The following is a 22,405-nucleotide window of genomic DNA, read 5'->3' as shown; positions in this document are numbered from 1 at the left end:
CTTATCTACAGTGTGAGGATAATCGTTTCCACTTTGTGGGGTTACTAGGAAGATTAAATGAGTTAGTACATGTAAATAACTTATAAAAGTGTCTAGGTGATAGTTTGCCCTAAGTTTTGTCTGTTGTTAGCATTCCATCGGTGGTGGTCTGATGGGACATGGGGATTCCGCGTTTACATCCTCGGACCAGGCTCCATTTGTTCTCTAACCTCCAGCTGTCTTACGTTAGTCAGAAAACTCCCGGCCTCAGCTGGAGGTTCCTGGGCACTATGTGGGCTCAGGAGACTGACTCATTAAACTATTCCGATCCCAACACTCAAAGCCCTGAAGATTGGGACTCCACGATCATACAGGAATGGAATCCTTCCTCCCACCCCATGAACCTCTCTTTTCTTGTCCGTAAAATGGGGACGAGTCCAATTCTCAGCCTTGCACTGAGAAGCAATGAGACGCTGCTAATTTGGCTTCAGAAAATGTTAAATGAATACCCACAACACACCTCAGACTCATTTGTCAGAGGTAAAACTCTTTAATCTCAGAGCGCCCCTCCCAACTCCCGATCCCGACCCCCCACTCTCTCCCCCACACCAGGGCCGGAGAGTGAGGCCCCCTGCCCCCCACCTTGGGTGGACGAGGGCCCTTTAAGGCACCTGTGGGGGTGGGAGGAGAGGGGCGGGAGCTGGTAACGTCCTGGATGCAAGGACGGGTTTCATTGGCAGGCTGTTGTGGGATGGAACCAATGAGAGGGTGTGAGACGCAGGAACAGGATCGGGCCATCCCTGAGGGGGCGAGGGACAATTGTCAGGACTTCGGCAAAAGACGACCCCAGCCCCAGTAGTGTAAAGAACGTAAATTTAAGGCCACAGGCCAATCCTGGGCACAGGAAGAGGGTTGGCCACGCCCCCAGAAGTGGAGCCAATCAGGTGGGGGAACTCAGGAAGGGTGATGGCTCTCTCGGGAGATTGGTCAAGCCCTTTACAGTGTTCGAGCCAATCAAGTGAAGGAGCTGCCCGTTCACTGTGCTGAAGTCGAGGGCCACTACCCAATCCTGGAGCTTGACTGTGCTCTTTCAGGAATGGAGCCAATGCCGTGCGAGCAAAGCCCTTGTTGCTAGGCGGAAAACGACGAAGTTGGCCAACTAGCCACGCCCCGATCGGGGAGCGAGACGATCCCTTAACAGAAAGAATCTGTCGCTGGGCAGAGAGAAAACAGACCCAATCGGGAAACTGGACAGGCTTCGCTCATCCGCGCGGGAGCGGTCGTGGACTGGAAGGGCAGCGGGGGTTGGCAGGGGCTGGTCAATCCTGGTGGCCCGAGAGGCCGGTCCCGGATCTGACTCGGATTGGCGGGCCCCGGGGGCGGGGCAGGGGTGTAGTGTGGGGGTGGGGCGGACGCCGGGCCGGGAAGCTCCCTGGGCCTCAGTATTTCCGCTTCAGCTTCTGGAAGTCGCTGGTGTTGAGCCGTGGCCGCGGCAGGTCCCCGAAGACCTGAGTGTCCTCGGCCTCCCGCAACACCAGCGCGCGCATGCTCGCCGCGATACGGTCCAGGTCCGGCGAGGAGGGCTGCGGGAACGGCGACACGGACGGGGTCAGAGCCTACACCCTGGGCTCCAGGTCCTCTGCGATGCCTACGGCCAGGAAGGCCCTTCACGCTGTCCTGCTCCATTTAGGGCTCTGCCACCCAACTCAAAACACCACCTCCTCCAAGAGCCTTCCTGCGCCTCTCCTCCCCCCGTTCTCCGCCTCCTATGTGCACACACGGAGGCCTGTCTCACCGCCGTCCTTCCACATAGTAGAAGTGCTGCCTGTCTGCTGACCATCACGGCTGTGTGCACCCAGAGGGTCTCACGTCCAAGGATCCGGGTTCGGGATTCAGTCAGGTTCTAATCAGGCTTCTGCCACCCACTAGTTGTCAACAGGGATTTTACCTCCCTAGGCTTCAGTCTCCCCTCTTAAAACACGGGGCTGACAACAGGCTCTGAGATAATCAGCACAGTGATTGCTAAAGAAGGGTGAACGACCATGTCACCAGCGCCGTAGAGAAAGGAGCTCTCTGTCAGTCTCCACTGGGGAGGGGTCCTGTCATTCTGCCTGCAGCCCCAGCACCTAGCACTACCTCCCTTAAGGCCCCTGTCACCCTGAGCTGGGCCTGACGCCCAGCAGAATGGGAGAGGCCACGAACAGAAGCTGGACCCGGGCCCTCTCGGAGGCCAGCCCAGGACCCAGCACTCAGGCCTCAAAGGTTCAGTTAATTAACTGTGTTTCCACCAGTGACAAACAAGGACAGCAGCAGCTCATGGACCCTGCTAGTCTGTAAATGAGGACAATGAGAGGTGTCATAGGGAGGGGGAACCATGGGATGCAAGGCCTCCTCCCTGCAAGTCCATAGCTCTTTTCCAAAAGTAAGCTAGCTTCCAATCCCAGTGCTGCCCCTTATGGGCTGTCTCAGGAAGTCATGTGTATTCTCAGTGCCTCAGTTTCCCCTCTGCTTCAGGGAGCTTTAGTGATGGGAGATAAGGGCCCACCCAGGCCGGCCCAGGAACTCCATGTGTAGGACAGTGTGGGAGGGAGGAACAGAGGACAAGGGAGGTGGCACAAACTCCAGGAGGGGCCGGGAATATGCGGGGTGGGGGTGGAAGGTGACCTGACCCCTCTGAGCCTCAGTTTCCCCATCTGGAGGGGATACTAAAATACTTGTGCCCTGCGCAAACCACGTATTCTATAAACGGAGCTGTTCCTGGAAAGGAGAGGCTGCTTTCTCTACAAGGCACTGGGGCGCATTACAAGGCTGTGAGAGTTAAAACTGCAGGGCTCTAGCCCAAGAGTCAGCCTTATGAGTAGGAGGGGCGGATCAATCCTGAGAAACGTGGCATCCACGCCCGAGGGCTTCCTGGAGGAGACAGCTCTGAGCCCTTCCTGACACCCTCCTCCCCACCTCCCATTTGCCCCTCACCGGCCCGTTCTCCTCATCAGATGACCGAGCTTCTGTCCTCTTCTCCTTGAAGGCCCAGACGGGCACGGACACGGGCAGGGACTTGGCGTACTGCTGTGTGGGCAGGGCTGAGGCCGGGGGCACTGAGTAGCCTGCGGGCCCAGCGGGGGTCTCCTCGCTCAGGCTGCCATCTGAGAGAGAAGGTGGACTTCAGCCTCTGTCTTCAGCTGCCTTCCTCCCAGCTCCCCACCCCCCACTCCAGGGATGGGGACAGCCTGTGACACTCACCATCCGTGCTCTCAGGGTCTGACTCACAGAAGGGGGGCAGGTCCTGGAGCGTGGTATCCTCATCCATCACAAAGAGTCCTGTGGATGGCATTAGAGGCCCGGGCCAGTTGAGTCCCGCTGGACTCCATGCGCTCTAGACTCCGGCCACTGCCACCGCCTCTCCGTTCCCTGCACTGGCCAGGCCCTTGCAAGCCTCGGGGCTTCTGGAATAATTATTCCCTCTGCCACGAACACCTTTCCCCTGGTTATCTGACTGGCCTTCGGCAGAAATAAATCCAGTTTCTCTCTATCTGGTACATCCCCAGGTGAAAGCAACTGGCTGGACAAACATGAAATCTGTAAGATCTGTTTGGGATGAACAGACTCAAAATACAGGCTGAGAGAAATATGAGATGATTATGATCCCTGTTTGACAAATGGGGACCCGGAGGCACAGAGAGATTAACTCACTTGCGCTTAGTCCCAAATCTAGTAAGTGGTGTCATCAGGGCTTGAACCCAGGTCACCTGGCTCCAGAGTCTGTGCCCTTAACCCTATGAGGGTTTCTCCAGCAACAGAGAGGAAGTCAGCCGTTGGTAGTAACAGTAACAAATGAGTAACTACTTACTGAGTCCCCCACCCACCCACTACCAGAGAACTCCTACTCACTCTTCAAAGCCCTAATGTTACAGTGCAGTCTCTGGGAAGCATCCAACCTCCACGTTTCCCCCAATGCAGCCAGTTGCTTCTTCAGCTGTTGCTTGTACCCCTGACTCCTCTTTAACTCCTGTCTTTGCTCTCACAGGCATTAGGCACCCCAGATTTGGAAACAAGTTCTGTTCTACTCATGCTCCCGGCTCAGGAGGCTCCCTCCCCCGCCATGGGCTCCACAGGGCACTGCTTCATGTCAGGACTCCAATTCCTTGGCCAGACCCAGAGTCCCTAGAGAAAAGACCCCAAGTTGGCTTTCTCTGTGCCCAGCATCTCCCAGCACAGAGCTGGCTCCCAGACATGATGGAAGGAAACTGAAGCTCAGAGAAGAGAAATGACTCGCTCAAGGTCACACAGTGAGTCACAGGCAAGCCTGCAGCTTCCATGAACATTAGGGCTCAGAGACAAGCAAGCTGTATCCCTCCAGAAAAACCCACTGAGGAGGCAACTTACCAAGAACCGCCCCGGCCCCGGCCCCTGCCCTTCTCACCTCCGTTATCGCTGACGCCCAGCCGCTCCCCAGAGGTCTCTGTCTCGGTTGGCTCGTCCTCATCCTCCTCATCTTCCTCCCTGGCCAGGGTAGGCCGGGGTGGGCTCCGTGCAGGGCTGGGCGGCTGCGGTGCTGGTGGGGGCACGGGGGGCCGGGCGGCGGCGGCAGCCCGGTGGGCCAGGGCGATGTCGTGGAGGCAGCGGCGGGCAGCCTCGGCCAGGGCCCCTCGACCGTGGGCTGCATAGGCGCAGGGGCCCGGGCGGGGGGGCGGGGGGGGCGCAGCCGTCAGCAGCACCAGCTCCGTCCCCGTCCGGGCCCGGAAGCGCTCGGCAGCCCCCACCACGGCCTCCCACAGCTCCTCGGGGCGCCCCGACGCCATCCACGCCCTGCGGGGCAGAGCACGACACAGTGGGCTGAGGCTTCGCTGACTTCGCCGTCCACACTCAGCCCCGTGTGTCCACCAGTCCCTGGACTCCACCCTCACCCCTCCTCTCCACCTGATCGCAGCTGAGCTCCGCATCTTCCCCCCAGCCCCATCCCTCGTCCCCACAGCCCCGCTCTCTCCTCTTGGCCCTGCCCTGTCCAACACGGAAGCCATCAGCTACACGTGACTAGGGAGCACTTGAGATGTAACTGATCCAAAGTGAGAGGTGCCATGAGTGTGAAATCCACACGGGGTTTTCAAGACTTAGCACAAAAAGGTAGGATGTAAGATATCTCATGAGCAATCTGAAGTTGATTAAATGTTGAAATGATCACATTTATTTATGCTGGCTAAATAAAATATAGGGTGAAAGTGAATTTCATCTGTTTTCTTTCCACTTTTTTAATGTGGCTCATACAAGATTTGAAATTATACAGGTGGCTCAGATCATATTTCTGATGGACGGTGCTGCCCTGGACCACTGCCGCAGCCTCTGGTCCAGCTGGCACACAGCCCCCCAGGGGGTCCTTCTACCCCTTGGAGCTGCCTCTGCTCCTCCCCCGCATCCCCAGGCCAAGGTCACGGCCCCTTAGCCAGGCGCTGGAGGGCCCGCCCCTGGCCTCAGATCCTCACACGCTCCTTCGGTCAAGGCGGACCCCCTCTACCTGGACTGCTTGTCCTCCATGTACTTGTCACTCCTGCACTCACCTGGAGCTCAGGTTGGCCCCTCCCCACCTGTGGGCTCCCACAATATCTGAGTGACCCCCGTTCTAGCACATATCCCTCTGGGGAGCAGTGCCCGGATCCACATCCATTTCCCCAGCCAGTGTGGGCGTCAGATTCATCTCTGAGACACCAGCCTTGCCCAGCACATGGTAGGTCTCAGAGAGCGGGGGTTGAGCAGAAGATGGGGTGCCGGCTGTCCTCTGCCCACAAAGCTCTTGCACTTCCTACAAGACTGTTCCAGCAGGTCGTCTGGAAGTCTTCCCTGACCCGCAGGATGGATCAGATGCCTTCCCTAGACCCACAATGCCCTGGGCTACCTCCACTATAGCTCATGTCACACGAGCTTGTGACAGCTGTACCTCTGGCTGCCTCCTCCATCAGAATATGAGCAACCCGAGGTCAGTGATCCGTGGCCCCAGGACAGGTCAGCCCTAAGCAGACAATCTGCTTGGATGCGTCTCCTTACAAGGTGAGAAGAACAAGGGACAAGGGGCCTGGCTTCCTGCCCTGACTGCTGTGTGACCTTGCACCACTGAATGGGCTGCTCTGTGCCTGTCTTCTCCCTGTAAACCAGTGGTTGAGCTAGGCCTGCTGGGCCGCTGAGGAGCCTCCGCAGAGAGGTGGCAAGCTCCCCGTCACTGGGGGGATTCAAGCAGGGCTGTGATCTAGCCCTCCAGGGTCGTAGAAGTTTGATTTCAATTCGCAGGCCCTTTGTGACTCAAGATCATAGAAGCCAGTGTTTGCTAAGCACCTACTCTGTGCAGGGACTCTGCACCTGTCATCTGCCCTCCTACCTGACCCACAAAGGTGGGAGCTGTTCCCTTACATATGAGACAGTTGAAGCTCACCGAGTACAAAGCCCTTGCAGTGAGGTACAACCAGTACCAGTCCTGACAGACCCTGAAGCAAGTTTATACCACACCTCCCACAGGCTAGGCAGGGACCCGAGTGTGTCATCAACAATCTCATTCCACCCTCCCACCACCCCTATGAGGGAGGAGCTATGATCACCCCACTTTACAGTTGCAAATGGAGGCCCGGGGAGATTCAATATCTTGCCCGGGGTCATTTAGCTAGAGAGATGGACAGCTGGGACCTGGATCTGGCAACCTGTTCTTAATCCCAAATGCCATCCTGCCTACCTTATGAGGAAAGATTTATGATCTCCTAGTCCGGATGGGAAAAGTGAGGCTCAGAGAGCTTAAGGCACTGGCCAGAAGGCACACAGCTAGAAAGGGCAGAAGTGGGGTGAAACTGCTGTCTGCCTGACTCCAAATCCCAAGAGCACTGGGAGCTGCACAGGGTCTCACAGCCACTCCTTGGGTCATCCCCATCTGATGGAGGAAACTGAGGCTCAGGGCAGGGAAATGACTGGTCCAATGTCACAAAGCCTTGTAGTGCTAGGCCAGGGGGCTCTCACTCCCTTGGGAAACCAAGATTCAACTCCTCTCTTAGACGACATCTCTAAGAGTAGATCAAACTCCTATAGCTTAGAATAGCTGAAAAGAGTGAAGTGGGAGTGAGTGGGTCATGAGGGTCCCACACACCTCAAAGAGGAGAAGGGTGATTCACGCAGACCTCTCTGCCAAGGCTTGAGAGCTCTCTGGCGTCGGTTACCCAACAGGAGAGTTGCCAAGACCAACAGGAGAGTAGCCAAGCCAAGTACCCCACAGGAGAGTCTCCCACCCCTTCAGCTTCCGGAGGAAGTTCTGTATCTTCCAAGGAGCTTAGAGATGGAAGATCCCCCCTCCCCGCAAATGGAGGTGTTTAAGATTAGGGAGAGAGGGAGGTAAGACCTGTCCTCCACAGGAGGAGAAAGGGACAGGTAAGGTGATTGGCCTTTTAGGATGAGGTGAGATGTAGTGAGGAAAGTGACTCCAGGAAGAGATGAGGAAAGAGGAAAAGCCCCCCAAGGAATGAGGGATGCTAGCAAAGTCCCCTCCAACCACCTGTCAAACTGGAAGTAAACCCCTCCCCCGCCCCAAGGTGGGAGGAACTCAAGGATGCACCCAGTGGCCGGGGGCAGGTGAATGTCTGGGGTCTTTCTCTACCGCTCAGAGACCCCACTTCGCCTGGGGGTCCAGGGAAAGACCCACTTCTCTAGGAAGAAAACAGGAAAGCCCGCCCAGGTGGGGGCCAGGACCGGAAGTCCCGCCTTTGGACGAGTGAGGGGCGCCCCGAGGCCCCACCGAGTAACCCCCCGACCCTGTGGACATGGTCCACGGCCAAAGTAAAGATCCTAGTGGGTCTAGAGACCGGAGGATAAGGCTGTCTAAGCGTTGCCGCGGGTCAGACACGACGGTTCCCGCGGGCGACACCTTTCCAGCGCTCAGCGTAGGGTCACTGGGCGATTTCTGCCCTCTGATCTACGCTGGCTATACCCCTCCCGCGAGCGGCTCGCCCTCCCAGCGCCCCTCTCCTCCGGACGGCCAAATTCTCCCCACACCGCGGTTCACAACGCCGCCTCCACTCACGTGCCCGTAGCCAGCATGGCCGGCCCGGCACCGTCGCCGCCCTCAAAAGACATGGCGGCGCCTTGCGTCACTTCCGCGTGGTTGGCCCACCTCCACTCTGCACACTCCGCCTCCCTTATCCCGGCCGCCCGAGACTAACATGGCGGCCACGGGGGCTTCGCCGGATCACAGTGGGGCAATGGCGACGGCAGGGTGCCCATAAGAAAGATGGTGAAAGAAAAGCTTCAGCTTGCTCGGAAACATTTCCCCAAGAAATATGGGGAAAATGCACACGCACACTCAGGACCACAGTATACTAATGCAAGCGACCTAACGTCCCTCCCCCATAATAATCTCTTCCACAGAACTGGTGGAAAGCAGGGCCCTTTAATGACATGGCAACCAGCCTGGCATCATTTGCCCATAAGGTATATATGGGCTCTCTCTCCAGCCTGTCCCCTCAGCACCAAGGCTGGCAAAGATCCAACATGGCATCCTTTCTTGCTTCGGTTTGCCCAGCTTCAATATGGCGGCTCAGAACGCTTTCTCTCGACGGTGACTCAGGAATTCTTCTGAGACCGCTTCGTCCCCGGGGATACTGACGGCTTCATCCCGTTAACCCGAGCCCTTCGGGGCCTCGTGTGATGTATAGCTCCTCTCACCTTTTTCTTTAACCGTTTCTCTCTTCCAGGACCTTGCTTTCGCGCCCCGCAGAGAGATGGGACTGCCCCGCATTAACATGGCCGCAGCTGACCGGCCTTGTCCGTGCCCTCGAGCAAAATGGCATCTCTTTGGCTTCGATGCCAGTACACAATATGGAGAAAGGAGTCGGCCTTTCCGAGCCAGTTTGAGCGAGGGGGTGGAGCTCTTGGTCCCGCCCCCTTGTTTACCTCTCCGTTAGGACAGTTTTACTGCGCCTGCGCACTGGCCGCTCCACCTTTAGCGTCTGTGACGTGACTTGAAACCTCGTGGTTCAAGTTTAACCACCCCATTCTGAAAAATGGTTACACCCATTCCTATTCTAGAACAGATGGGGACGCCACCACTGTCTGAGCTTGAGGGGAGTCTCCTGCCCGGATGTGACAGCACGCTGACCCGGAAAAGGAGGGAGCTGGGGCAGTGAGGTCTCGGCCGCGGCTATGGAGGGCGCCGGTTACAGGGTAAGCACTGAAGACGCATTCTTTTGCTTCCGTCTATGCGAAACGCCGCCCTCCGGTGGTCTGCTTCTTTCTCAGGCCTTGCAGGGACTCTGGGAGTCCAGCACCTCCTTAACAAGCACACCATTCCCTTAATAAACACGCTGTCACCCTTCCTTCCACTGCCCTAGGGAGACCCATATCACTTAGCCCCGCCTCCTGGGCCTCGCCCAGTTTGGAATGCACTCCCCCTTTCTCCCCTCCCCATCCTCCGGAGTGCCAGAGAAGCCTGGCGCTATACAGGCTTCACTCCGGGCCCCATCCCCTAGGTACATGTACCCCGGGCCCCGCCCGCTGGTGAATAGCTCCTCCCCCGGGTCTGCTCCCATTGGCTCTCTTTTGAGCCCCGCCCCCGTGAGTGTCTTCCCACGCTTGGGCCCCGCCCCTCAATGGTTCCCGTTCCTAGGTGGTATTTGAGAAAGGAGGCGTGTACCTGCACACCAGTGCCAAGAAGCACCAAGACCCGGACTCCCTCATCGCCGGCATCATCCGTGTTGTGGAGAAGGTAGGCCGGGAGAGAGCAGGGCTCGGGCAGGCCTAGAGCGGGAGGGAGGCGGCGTCTGTAGGAGTGTAGTGTGGAGGTCAGCAACGGGAGGTTAGGAAGGAGAGGTGGATTTCTAAGGCTGAGGGTCCAGAACTGGGAGGAAGTTTGGAAATATGGTTTGGGGAGTTTGGAGGAAAGCACCCCCAACCCCTCTTTTTTTCCCTCAGGACAATGACGTCCTCCTGCACTGGGCTCCTGTAGAGGAGGCTGGAGATTCCACCCAAATCTTCTTCTCCAAGAAGGTAGGCTACCCTTGCTTCCCCTTTCTCCACTTGCTTTTTTTCTAGGTCGGGGCAGTGGAAAGCATTTGAGGGACTTGAATACAATTCCAGACCTACCCTAGGAGCATGTGTGGTCCTGGTTGGGACCTAAGTTCTCTCTGTCCCTCACTTTCGTCTCCTCTGTGAAATGGGGCTGAAGATGCCCATTCACGGAAAGAAAGTAGACACTATGAGATTTGTGGCCATGGGGGGTAGCTGCCTGCCTCCTCACCCCCTTTGCTTCTTGGGAGAGCTCTGCCAGGGTGCAAGAGGACAACTCAGCCTGTGGATTCAGGTTCCACGGGCTCTCAGCCCATAAGGACTTGACGGAGTGTGGCATTTTCTCTTGGGCAGTCCTGCCATCATGTCCAGAGAGGGAACAAGACCCGACAGAGGCTACTCATCCACTTCGCCAGGATTCCTTCCTTCTCTGGGTACAAGACCTCGCCCTTCTCATTTCCAGATGTCTCCTTGTCAGGCCCTTGTGCTGGATGGTGCTGGGACCCAGAGATGAATCCAGCCCAGACACTGCCTAAGTCCTCCCTCACCCCTCATTCTGTTTTTGAGAAATTGAGGCACGATGAGAGGAAGCCTCATCCTCTCATCCTCTCCTGAGGTCAGAAAAGCTAGGAAGTACTGGAACTTGGATTTGAACCCAGACATACTGATTCCAGAGCATGTCTCTTTCTGGAGAGCAGACATTTGGGCTGGGACTCTTAAAGATGAGAAGCAGGCAAGAATATATTTCAGCGGGGACTTCCCTGGTGGTCTAGTGGTTAAGACTCTGCGCTTCTACTGCATGGGGCACGGGTTCGATCCCTGGTTGGGGAACTAAGATCCCACATGCCATGCAGCACGGCCAAAAAACCCCCCAAAAACCGAAAGCATATATTTCAGGGACAGCAGAAAGAAGGGTGTTTCAGGGCACAACGGAACGTGGGATGTCTCTGTAGAGGGTTTTGCTGGAAAGATGGCTGGGCCTGAAATGCCAGGCTGCGAAGCTTGGACCCTGTCCTGGGGGCCAAGGTGAGCCTTGGGAGGGGAAAGGTATGGGTATGGAAAGCCCCATCTGGGGGGTCATGTGGGAGATGGATGGAAGGACCAAATGGAGGGAGATTGGGGGCTGGGAGGTCGGGGAGGAGGCCAGTGTGACGGGCCAGGAAGAGAGGAGGAAGCCTCAGCTAGGGCCATGGGGTTTCGAATGGAGATTCCAGAGCCTCCCCTATGGAAGCTGAAGCAGCAGCAGCCAGGATTTTGCGTTTTCACCAGCCTCACAGGCAGTCTGAGCGCCTTTCTTGAGAACATTGCTGTTCTCCTTGGCACTCTTATTTTCATATAACAGAAACCCACTGAGACGGGCATCAGTGGGAAGGACACCTATGAACTCAGGATACATTCAGCTCCAAGGAACATAAAACAGCTGACAACACAGTGAGCAAACAAGTTTTTTTCTTTCACCTCACAAGACTCCAAAAGGTATGAGGCTGCTGTCCTTGGTTAGTGACATCAAGGCCTGGATTGCTGAGAACCTACTGTGCTTGCTCTAGTGGTGTTTAAATGACCACTTCAGCTGCAGCCATTGCATCTTCCTTTTAAGGCAGGAAAAAGGGGCCAGCAGGGTACCAATCATATCTGTCCTTTTTATCAGGAAAAACGAGATTTCCCAGAAACCTTCACATCAGTTAAGAGTTGCATTTGGTTGTACACGATAGAAACAGGAATACCAGTGACCTGAACAAGATAACAGCTCATTTCTCTCTTTTTACAAAGCCCAGAAGTCAGCAGTATAGGTTCGTATGTTATCAATGACTTAGCTTCCTTCCAACTTTGCTCTGTAATCTTCAGCATGTGGCATCCATTCTCAACATGTGGCATCTGTCCTTAAGGCTGCCTTCTGGTCCAGAAGGGCTGCTGGAGCTCCAGCCTTTTTAACTGTTTTTGTTCACTCTACGTGTGTATCTCAGGTTGGCAAAAGAGCTCTGCTCATCATGATTACTCAAGGAAGCATGCTGCTAGAGCAGCCAGCATCTTAAAGGTCTCATTCCTTGTGGCAGAGGGAAAGAGATCTCTAGAAGTCTTGCCCTGGCAGTTAAACAGTCCCTCTTGGAAGTGATATATCCCAGCCCTTTGGCCAGAACAAGTTGCATGTCTCCACTCAGCCAGTAGAGTTCAGTGAGCTGTAATCCTACTGTATGCCCGAGGGGCAGAGAGCTGCAAATATTTGACAACACTACTAATTATCATTATTTTGTGTAAACACTGGCAAAATTATCAAATTCTTCATGTCACAAGACAGGGAGGGCACAGATGGCTTTGCCAGGGGCTGGTTTGGCAGCTTGTGGGCAGGTGTCCCTGCCATTCCTTGGGCTTCCTTTCGTGGCCCTGGTTGGCTGCCACAGTTCCAAACACCATGCCCTCCCGTGACAGCACATAGAGGCTAACCTGAATAGGGTGTTCACTCCTGTAGGTGCCTTTTTATCAGGAATTCCCTTCTTCAAACTCCCAGCGGATGTACCCTCAGCTTCCACTGGCCAGAGTTGGGTCCCTAGGCCATTCAGAAGTGCAGGGAAGGCTGGGAAAGTGGATATTGGGATATTTCAGCTTCTGTTGTGGGAGTGGCTTGTCAGTCTGGAATATCCAGCAGAAATGGCTGTTGGGTAGACCCACAGTCTGAGTCCTTCTAATCATGCAGAGTTTTACTGCAGGAGTCACAAAACACTCCAGTTACTTTAAGTAGCAAGGGGTTAATGGAGGCTTACAGAATTTTTACAAAAGCTAGAGGAATAGGACTGACACTGCAGAACTGACCTGCCAGGGGAACTGCGATCCAGTGAGGGCAGGGCTGTAGGGAATGGGACTGTCATTGGAGTTGTCAGATTCAAGAATACTAACATCAGAGCTGCTAATCGGCCCCACTGCTGCCCCAGTTACCGCTCTGTGTGCAGGGAGATGAAGACAGAGATAAGACTCCTCCTTTTTCCTTGTCAGCCAAACACCATCCAGAGTGGCAGGAAGTTGCCCTTATCTAATTTCCACTTTGTAGATCTGAGTGCAGCTGATTGGTAGGCTCTTGTGCCTGGAACGCAACTTCAGGGGAGCCTGGGAAATGTTTTACCTTTCTAGCCTTTCCCATAGAGGAAGAAGACACACGAGATGTGAATTCTCTCACAGTTGCTGCAATCCTCACACATTTTGTCCCCTCCCTGCCCTCCTCCATGGCTCATGGCCAGCATCATCGGCTTTTACTGCACTCTGACCCTCAGCATGGCCCTGCTCTGCATGGTTTCCCTGAATCTGCCCAACAGGCCCCTGGGCTCATGTCAATAAAAGCAGCCACCAGCTGGCCCCATGCTGGGCACTTCATGTTATTTTCATAACAAAGTACGAGCCAGCTATTTTTTTCTTTTATTCAGATAGAATGCACTTACCATCAGACTCAAAAAAATTCAAGCTTTATGAAAACTTAAAATTGTCAAAGTGCATCATTCAGTGGTTTTTAGTATTCACACACGTTTGCAACCATCACCACCGTGTAATTCCAGAACATTTTATCATCCCTGAAAGAAACCCTGTACCTGTACTCCCCTCCTCCAGCTCCTGGCAACCACTAATCTGCTTTCTGTCTCCATAAATTTGCCTATTCTGGATATTTCATATAATGGAATCATACTCTATGTGGTTCTTTGTGACTGGCTTCTTTTATTTAGGTTGCTTTCAAGGTTCATCTGTATTGTAGCATCTATCAGAACGTCCTTCCTTTTTATTGCTGAATAAAATTCTATTGTATGGATCTACCCATTTTGTTAATTCATCAGTTTGATGGATGGTGAGTTGTTTCCACTTCTTGGCAGTCACGAATAATGCTGCTGTGAACATTCACGTGTCGGTTTTTGTGTGGGTGTTCATGTTTATTTCTCTGGGGTGTATACCTAGGAGTGGAATTGCCGGGTCATATGGTAATTCCACGTTTCACCTTTTGAGGACCTGCCAGACTGTTTTCTACAGTGGCTGCACCATCTTACAATCCTACCAGCAGTGTAAGAGGTTCCAGTTTCTCCACATCCTCACCAACACTTGCTATTGCCTGTCTTTTTTTATTCTAGCCATTTTAGTGGGTGTGAAGTGGTATCTGATTGTGGTCCTGATTTGAGTTACTCTAGTAACTCCTACCTACTTATTTTAGGCACAGCGACCTCTGGCAGTCTGACTGCAAAGCACCCCAACCCCTGCCTAGCTGTCTGCTTTCCATGTGGGGGTGCTTTGGTTAGAGCCACCGTGAGACTTGGCTTCAAGTCCTGGCTCATTGCCTGGCTGCACTGGGTGACCGACCCTGAGAGCAAGTGCTGTGCCCTCTTTGTGCCTCAGTTTCCCTCTTTGTTCAATGGGGCTACCTCCCAGGGTGGCCTCGAGGCTCAGATCTGGAAACTCTGAATCCACAGTCCCTCAGTCTCTTTTCCTGTCTTCCCCCAAGGACACCAGTGGGGGAGACTCCTGCACCTCTGAGGAGGAACCAACCTTTGACCCCGGCTATGAACCCGACTGGGCCGTCATCAGCACTGTGCGGCCACGGCACCGCCACTCAGAGCCCACGAGAGGTAGACTAAGCTGGTGCCCCTGGGGGGGCAGGCGGAGACACGACTTACCCTCAGTGGTCATGGCTCCGTGGGCTGTGCTGCTCACAGTCAAGATGGCCGCCCACACTGGCGTCCAGTCCCAGGAGAGTGGGTGGGGGGTGCAGGGCGGTCCCCAGCCCAGGTCCAGCGTGGCCGGCGTCTCTGGGGTTTGCAGCCTTGCTCATCAGGCTGGGCTCCCTGATTGGCTGTGGGCATCTCCACGTAAGTCCTGCCCATGGAATTTTCCAGGCTGTGGCGGTGACGGTTGCAGGGTGACAGGGTAATTCGGGCCATCCTGGAGTCGCACAGGGTGCTGGGGGCACCAGAGGCGGTATCTAACCCCCTAGGGGGCAGAGAAGTCTTCCAGGAAGAGGTGGTGCCACAGCCTAGCTCTGAAGGATGCTTGAGAGTTTTCTCTCCCCGCAGAGAGAGCAGCGGGGGCAAGGCCACAGGTGTGGGGCACTGGGTGTGTTTAGGAAACCACAGCCTTTTTGCTGTGGCTTGAGAGGGGTCTAGAGTGAAGAGAGGGTGGGAGGTGAGACAGGCAGGGTTGGGGGGGGCAGGGGACAGACGTGGGGAGCCTGGGGAGATTTGGGGGCAGGCACCTGTCCCCCAGGCTCCCCTCCAGTTTTACTGGGCTCCTTTCCCAGAGGGCCTGGGGCTGGCTCGCAGTGGGCTCTCAGGAGATGCCTGAGCCGCCTCTGGCTTCACACGCCCCCGCCCCCCGCCCCCCGCCTGCTCCCGACGCTGCTGTCCCCCTAGGTGCAGAGCCCAGCTCCCCCCGGGGCTCCTGGGCCTTCTCCGTGAGTCTGGGGGAGCTCAAGTCCATCCGCCGTTCCAAGCCGGGCCTCAGCTGGGCATACCTGGTCCTGGTCACGCAGGCCGGAGGCTCCCTGCCCGCCCTGCACTTCCACCGCGGGGGCACCCGCGCCCTGCTCCGTGTCCTCAGCCGTTACCTGCTGTTGGCCAGGTGAGCCTTGTCCCAGGCCCCACCCCTCCAGGGCTGCAGCGTGACTCCCTCAGGGCTGTGAAAGTAATACAACCCAGACTGATTTAAAGGCAGGAAAAAGAGACTTGAGTGGCGCGTGTAACTGCAAAATCAAAGGGCAGTTTGACATCAGGCGGGACCCGGGTCCCAGAATGCAGAAAGAGTTGCTCTTTTTGTTTCTGAGTTTGCTGTCATTCTCTGGGGGCCCCGGTGGGTAGAAAGCACCTCTTTCTCACTTTCCAGCAGCATCTTGGGGCTGCTTCTCATTGGCCTCTCCCTGAGTCAGTCACCCTGGTCAGGGAGGTGGAAGGCCCTCACTGACCAGCCCTGGGGTCTGTGCCATCCCTGGGGTCCAGCTGGGGTCTCAGGCCTGAGATGAGGGATTCCCCAAGGGCAGTCGGGACACTGAGAAAAAAAAAAGCGGGGCACCCTGCCTGTGTGTCACCCAGATGCCCTGCCCGCAGCTCCCCGCAGGACTCCCGCCTCTACCTTGTCTTCCCCCATGACTCCTCGGCCCTCTCCAACTCCTTCCACCACCTCCAGCTCTTTGACCAGGACAGCTCCAACGTGGTGTCTGTGAGTCCCCCACACCAGGCTGGCCGGTGTGGGCAGGGAAGGGCGGGCCGTGCAGGCCAGGCAGGGAGGGTGGACGGTGACCGCCCCTTGGCCCTGTCCCCAGCGCTTCTTCCAGGACCCCTACTCCACCACCTTCAGCAGCTTCTCCCGTGTGACCAACTTCTTCCGGGGAGCCTTGCAGCCTCACCAGGAGGGGGCCTCCCCTGACCTGCCTCCAGCCCCCGATGACGAACCCGAGCCCGGCTTTGAGGTCATTTCCTGTGTGAGTATCAGGGTGGACGCTGCTGCTCTTTGGCTGTCACCATGGGCATGGGACTGCATTTCCCTGGGCCTCTGTTTCCCCAGTGAGATGGGGATAATAACAGCACCGCCCTCATCGGGTTTCATGAGTGACTTGGTGGAAGGTGCCTGTAGCCTGTGCACCTGGTGCCTGTTATTACTGGGGGGACTTGCCTGACTTGGGGGGTGACCTTTTCACTGACCCAGCCAAGGAGATGCTTCCCGCCCCAAACGTTCTGTCCGTCCGTGCAGCTTAGAAGGGCTCTGAGCTGACTCGGAGTGGCCCACGGTGGGCTGGGGAGCGCTGTTGGGCGAGGTGCTGGGCTCACTCGTCCTGTGTCCCCCAGGTGGAGCTAGGGCCGAGGCCGGCTGTGGAGCGGGCGCCTCCGGTCACAGAGGAGGAGTGGGCCCACCGCGTGGGCCCCGAGGGCCGCCTGCAGCAGGTCCCTGAGCTGAAAGCCCGCATCTTCTCCGGGGTGAGGAGCCGAGTGGGTGGGCAGGCCTGGGCAGGGTCGGCGGGCAGCCAAGGGGAGGCCCATCTGAGCTGCCCTCTGCCCTCCAGGGTCTGAGCCCCAGCCTGCGACGCGAGGCCTGGAAGTTCCTCCTGGGGTACCTGAGCTGGGAGGGCTCAGCCGAGGAGCACAAGGCCCACGTGCGCAAGAAAACGTGAGTGAGACGCCGTGGCTCCTGCCCTGCTGAGCTCCAGCCTCTGGCCTCCTGAGTCGACTGGAGGTTTTTGATCAACAGCGTATCCCAGTGGGCGGCCCGGCACCGGCGTGCTACGTGCACGGACGGGCCGTCGACCTGAGCACAGCGGGGACAGAGGCAGTGGGCCAGGCCCTGCCCCTGCAGGGCCCATAGGCCATCTCCGATGCCATTTTCATTCTGGCGCCGTGCCGTTTCAGTGGTCACCGCTTTGCAGCGGGCTTCCTAACCCCATGGGGCCACCTCTCGTCGCTCTTCGTATATCTTGTGCCTCTGCCGTGTGTCCTGGTCCCTGCCCCAGTGCTTTCTGTCCAATGGGGGTAACAGACTTTGAACAAGAACAAAAAGATCCCACAGGGGTGTTCTGTGTCATGAGAGATGTGGGGGAGGGGAAGCACAGGGGCGGTGACCTAGGCTGAGCCCTGTAGGATGAGGAGGCGGGGGTGTCCCTGCATCTCACCCCTCCCCTCCTCTCAGGGACGAGTATTTCCGCATGAAGCTGCAGTGGAAATCTGTGAGCCCAGAGCAGGAGCGGAGGAACTCACTGCTGCACGGATACCGCAGCCTCATTGGTTGGTGGGGGGCAAGGGTGGGATGGTGAGACCAGAAACAGCCGGGAGGGACCCGAGGGAGCCCCCTGTCTCCCTAAGAGCAGGAGTGAGGCCATCTGTAGGGATGGAGGGGGAGTGAGACGGGGGTGAGCAGGGATGAGTTGCCCTGGGGTCGGGGATGGGGGGAGCACGGGAGGGGAGCCAGGCTCCGTGGGTTCAAATCTACCACCTACTCACTGTGAGATCTTGGCAAGTGATTCTACCTCCTTGGGCCGCAGTCTCCCTATCTGTTGATGGTTTAGTAACTGTCAGCTGCTGGGAGGGTGTGGCGAGCTGGTGAGCGTGAAGCACAGCACCTCACGTGAGAGCGTGCGAGATGGTCTCTGGACGACCCACACCTGCCTAGGTGTGCTGGCGGCCGGCCGGCAGGGACAGGGTGCACCTGTCCATTGTTCACGCCTTTGCACTTTGCCCCCGTCCCCACAGAGAGAGATGTGAGCCGCACCGACAGGACCAACAAATTCTACGAGGGCCCTGAGAACCCGGGGCTGGGGCTGCTGAATGACATCCTCCTTACCTACTGCATGTACCACTTCGACCTTGGTGCGGCTCAGCCTGGGCGAGTTGCTGGGGGCTGGCCTTGCGGGGGGAGCACACTGCAGGCCTCGGCTGGGCCCTGACCCCGTGTTCCCCCAGGTTACGTCCAGGGCATGAGTGACCTTCTCTCCCCAATCCTCTACGTCACTCAGAACGAGGTGGATGCCTTCTGGTGTTTCTGTGGCTTCATGGAGCTCGTGGTGAGGCTCGGCAGGGCTGGGAGACAGGCCCCCTCAAGAGCTGGGGTCTGGCTCCTCACGTGGCCCTCCCTCCCCCAGCACGGGAACTTTGAGGAGAGTCAGGAGACGATGAAGCGGCAGCTTGGGCAACTCCTGCTCCTCCTGAGGGTGCTGGACCCTCCGCTCTGCGACTTCCTGGGTACGTGTCTCGGCAGGTAGGCAGGGGATGAGGGTGGGCCCACAGACCTTGCTGCAGAGTCTCTGGGAGTGACCACAGACAATGTCCAGGATGTTTGGACGTGGTGCAAGCAAGAGAAACATCCTCACAGAACCCAGAATTGATATGTAAAAGCAGGACTGCGGTTTGGAGCAAAACCTCAACGAATGCAGATGTGGGCCCCCTACCCCTGCCAAACGCGCTCCCGCTGCCTGCTGAGGTGGCTCCTTCGTGTCCTGTCAGACTTGTCAGACGAAGGACCTGGGCGCAGCTCCTCACACTCCTCATCTCCAACCAGCTCTCATCTCCAGTCACCCCTGAGCCGGGATTGGAAACTGGCTCTCTGGGCTGCTGGGGCGGGGACTGCTGCATTTCGGCTTTAAAATTTGACTACATTGCTTGTTCAGTGTAAAAAATGCAGGGAATTCACGTAAAGAAAAGAAAGTTAAAGTTGCTGTTGCTTATACTATTTTTTTGACCGCAGATAATGATAAGCTAATTTATTTATTTATTTTTTATTTTTGGCCGTGTTGGGTCTTTGGTTCTGTGTGAAGGCTTTCTCTAGTTGCGGCAAGCGGGGGCCACTCTTCATCGCTGTGCGCAGCCTCTCACTATCGCGGCCTCTCTTGTTGCAGAGCACAGGCTCCAGATGCGCAGGCTCAGTAGCTGTGCCTCACGGGCCCAGTTGCTCCACGGCATGTGGGATCTTCCCAGACCAGGGCTCAAACCCGTGTCCCCTGCACTGGCAGGCAGATTCTCAACCACTGAGCCACCAGGAAAGCCCTTGGGGGCTACTCTTCATTGTGGTGCGCGGGCTTCTCATTGCGGTAGCTTCTCTTGTTGCAGAGCACGGGCTCTAGGTGCGCGGGCTTCAGTAGTTGTGGCACGTGGGCTCAGTAGTTGTGGCATGTGGGCTCTAGAGTGCAGGCTCAGTAGTTGCGGCGCACGGGCTTAGTTGCTCCGCGGCATGTGGGATCTTCCTGGACCAGGGCTCGAACCCGTGTCCCCTGCATTGGCAAGCAGGTTCCCAACCACTGAGCTGCCAGGGAAGCCCTACATCATCAGTCTTATCGACTACATGGTGTTCTGTCCATCTTAATGATGTATAAGAATAGATTTAACCTGACCTGCTGGACTTTTAGGTTATTTGCAGTTTTTCACCGTGATGAATCTATATTCGTGGATTATTTTTTTAGGTTAAATTCCAAGAAGTGATATTGTGTCCAGTGCAGTACATATTTTTACATCTTTTGAAACATTTGTCTCCATCACTGCTTTCCCAGGAAATTCTATCAGCTTACGTTTTTGCTAGCAGTGTACACGAGGGCCAGTTTCCTCCCACCTCCCGCAGCTTTGGATGTTGAATAGATTTTCTTTCCTGAGTGGACTGGTCTTACTGCCTCCCTTCCGCATGAGAGTGGAGACCACGGGGCTAGCTCACCTCATCTGGAGCCTGGAAGGCAGGATGGGAAAGGTTTCTGCTGACACTGAGTGTCCCTGTCCCCGCTCTGAAGCTGTCCCTCCACTTGCGTAGACTGGTGCGGGTTCTTACAGCCAGGGTGACTTCTTAGAGTCCAGTCCGACCACCGGGCGCCCTGTGAATTAGAGCGGGATTGGAGTGGATTTTGAGCTTGCTCTCAGCTGAGGGCTGCCCCTCCCACCGCTGTCCTCCCCTAGACTCCCAGGACTCTGGCTCTCTCTGCTTCTGCTTCCGGTGGCTGCTCATCTGGTTCAAGAGGGAATTCCCCTTCCCGGATGTCCTTCGGCTGTGGGAGGTGAGCCAGCCAGTTGCGGTGGGAGGGCGGAGAAGGAGAAATGGATTGGCTGTACTGCCAGTGGGTGGGGCAGGGAGGTTGGTGGGAGGTGGGCAGGGCGTGGGGCAGACCTGGGTGGGACCTAAGGCAGAGGCTTTGCAGTGACCCCTCCCCTGGGAACCGATAGGTGCTGTGGACGGGGCTCCCTGGCCCCAATCTGCACCTGCTGGTGGCCTGCGCCATCCTGGATATGGAGCGGGACACCCTCATGCTTTCAGGCTTCGGGTCCAATGAGATCCTCAAGGTGAGACCCTGGCTCCCTCCCAGTCCCCTCCCTCTCCCTGCCCATCCTGACCTGTGTGGAGAAGACACATCACCTGGGTGTGAACTCCGTGGAGGCTGGCCCTGCCCCTGTGCCACAGTACCTTTCGGTAGTAGGTACTCAAAATAGGATTGTTGAAAGTATGATTGGCTAAGCTGTGAGCACGGTGGCCAGGAGACGGGGTCTGTCTGTCTCCTACCCCATTATCCCTGGCTCCCTGCAGTGTCCTCACAGAGCATGTGGCCCATGCATGAGTGGGCCACCTGCCCCTGCCCCAGTGCATTAATGTGGGGCGGGGCCGCGGTGGTAGGGCTCGGTGCCCTTTTCCTTCCTTGAATGCTGCTCTGGCAAGCAGCCGGAGAGAACATGACCTCTCCTGATCCCTCAGCTCCACTGTGAGCCCCAAGAGGGCCAGCCCGGTCTGTCTTCCCTCAATTGTACCCCAGCACGAGGCACAGAGTAGGTGCTTGGGCGGTGGTGGCTGGGTGCTTGCAGGCAGGCAGGCCTGATCCACCCCCGCCCGCAGCACATCAACGAGCTGACCATGAAGCTGAGCGTGGAGGACGTGCTGACGCGGGCCGAGGCCCTCTACCTGCAGCTGACCGCCTGCCGGGTGAGTCCCTGACCCCTCCCGATAGCCCCCCCGACCCCCAGCAAACCTCTGACTTCTCGCTCCCTACCCGCCAACCCGCCAGGAGCTGCCCCACAACGTGCAGGAGATCCTAGGCCTGGCGCCCCCCGCAGAGCCCCAGAGCCCCTCGCCACCTGCCTCCCCACTGCCGCTGTCGCCCACCCGCGCCCCACCAGCTCCGCCGCCCCCCGCGGACACAGTCCCGCAGCCTGACAGCAGCCTGGAGATCCTGCCAGAGGAGGAGGAGGAGGAGGAGCAATGTGCGGACTCTTAGCCATGCTGGGCGAGGCGGCCCGCTCAGTACCAGACACTTTATCCAGCCCCTCCCCACGACCCCGCCCCTCCTGGAGGCTGGGGAGGGCAGGCGCAAAGAGGGGCGGGGCTCTGCACCAGGCCTCCCTTCTCTTAACTGGTTTCTTGAAACTGACACTTTCCTATCTAGTTGGCCTCGAGTAGGTGGAGGGGGGAGGCCACCACTTGGCTTGGCTCTAGATGGAGAGGGGGTGGTGACTCGTGGTCTCCTCTGACCACTCTGCAGAGTCGATGTCTGACCACTGTGACCCTGACCCGGCCAGGGAGGCCTAAGAGGAGGCCCCTTGGGGGTGAGTGGTGGCGGTTTGTGGAGGCAGGGCTCCCTTACCTGCCTGAGTCTGGGGCTTTTGGAGGAGTGAGGATGGGGTGCAGGGGCACATCCCAGACATAACCAAGATGGAAGGGCCTGCGGGGCTGCTCCCTCTGGGGCCCTACCTACCAGCTTCTTGTTACGAGAAAAATAAACTCGTGTTTAACCCAGTGTCGGCTGGGCTTTTTGTTACCTGCATAAGGATCCCGCTGTGTCGTGACAGCCGTCGTGGGCACTGTGATTAACGTTTACCAGTGGCGCGAAGTGGTGTCCATCCTGTACCTCCTACTCCCCCAAACGGAGCCCACGGCCCAGGAAGAAGTGGGACAGCTTCTGGGGCTCCAGGACAGGCGCAGCCCCTTCTACCGC

The 22,405-nt window shown here is 57.0% G+C and overlaps 2 protein-coding genes across 4 annotated transcripts; one reads left to right on the top strand and one right to left on the bottom strand.

The window, feature by feature from the left end:
- Window positions 1–840: 840 nt before the first annotated feature.
- Window positions 841–8,761, bottom strand: AKT1S1 (AKT1 substrate 1). Of its 3 annotated transcripts, none has more exons than XM_060084651.1 (5): window positions 8,665–8,761; window positions 4,400–4,785; window positions 3,220–3,297; window positions 2,953–3,122; window positions 841–1,562 (listed from the first exon to the last, which is right to left on the bottom strand). In XM_060084651.1, the coding sequence occupies exons 2-5, from the start codon at window positions 4,776–4,778 to the stop codon at window positions 1,419–1,421; spliced, it is 771 nt and encodes a 256-aa protein (XP_059940634.1). In that variant the 5' UTR covers window positions 4,779–4,785; window positions 8,665–8,761; the 3' UTR covers window positions 841–1,418. The 3 variants fall into 3 exon arrangements, with proteins under 3 accessions (XP_059940634.1, XP_059940633.1, XP_059940632.1); XM_060084650.1 differs by lacking the exon at window positions 8,665–8,761 and adding an exon at window positions 8,024–8,076; XM_060084649.1 differs by lacking the exon at window positions 8,665–8,761 and having other exon boundaries at window positions 4,400–5,012.
- On the top strand, window positions 8,533–22,207 carry TBC1D17 (TBC1 domain family member 17). Its single transcript, XM_060084645.1, has 18 exons — window positions 8,533–8,648; window positions 9,028–9,162; window positions 9,605–9,703; window positions 9,910–9,984; window positions 14,474–14,597; window positions 15,378–15,585; window positions 16,068–16,179; window positions 16,283–16,441; window positions 16,806–16,934; window positions 17,021–17,124; window positions 17,641–17,735; window positions 18,201–18,317; window positions 18,411–18,511; window positions 18,590–18,689; window positions 20,385–20,482; window positions 20,649–20,765; window positions 21,310–21,396; window positions 21,479–22,207. Exons 2-18 carry the CDS (start codon window positions 9,142–9,144, stop codon window positions 21,686–21,688), a joined length of 1,956 nt encoding a protein of 651 aa, XP_059940628.1. The 5' UTR covers window positions 8,533–8,648; window positions 9,028–9,141; the 3' UTR covers window positions 21,689–22,207.
- Window positions 22,208–22,405: the final 198 nt, after the last annotated feature.

The sequence above is a fragment of the Mesoplodon densirostris genome, chromosome 19 (assembly GCF_025265405.1).
Source record: "Mesoplodon densirostris isolate mMesDen1 chromosome 19, mMesDen1 primary haplotype, whole genome shotgun sequence".
Taxonomy (NCBI): domain Eukaryota; kingdom Metazoa; phylum Chordata; class Mammalia; order Artiodactyla; family Ziphiidae; genus Mesoplodon; species Mesoplodon densirostris.
Note: the sequence above shows the minus strand (reverse complement) of the source record. Positions and strands in the feature narration are given on the sequence as shown.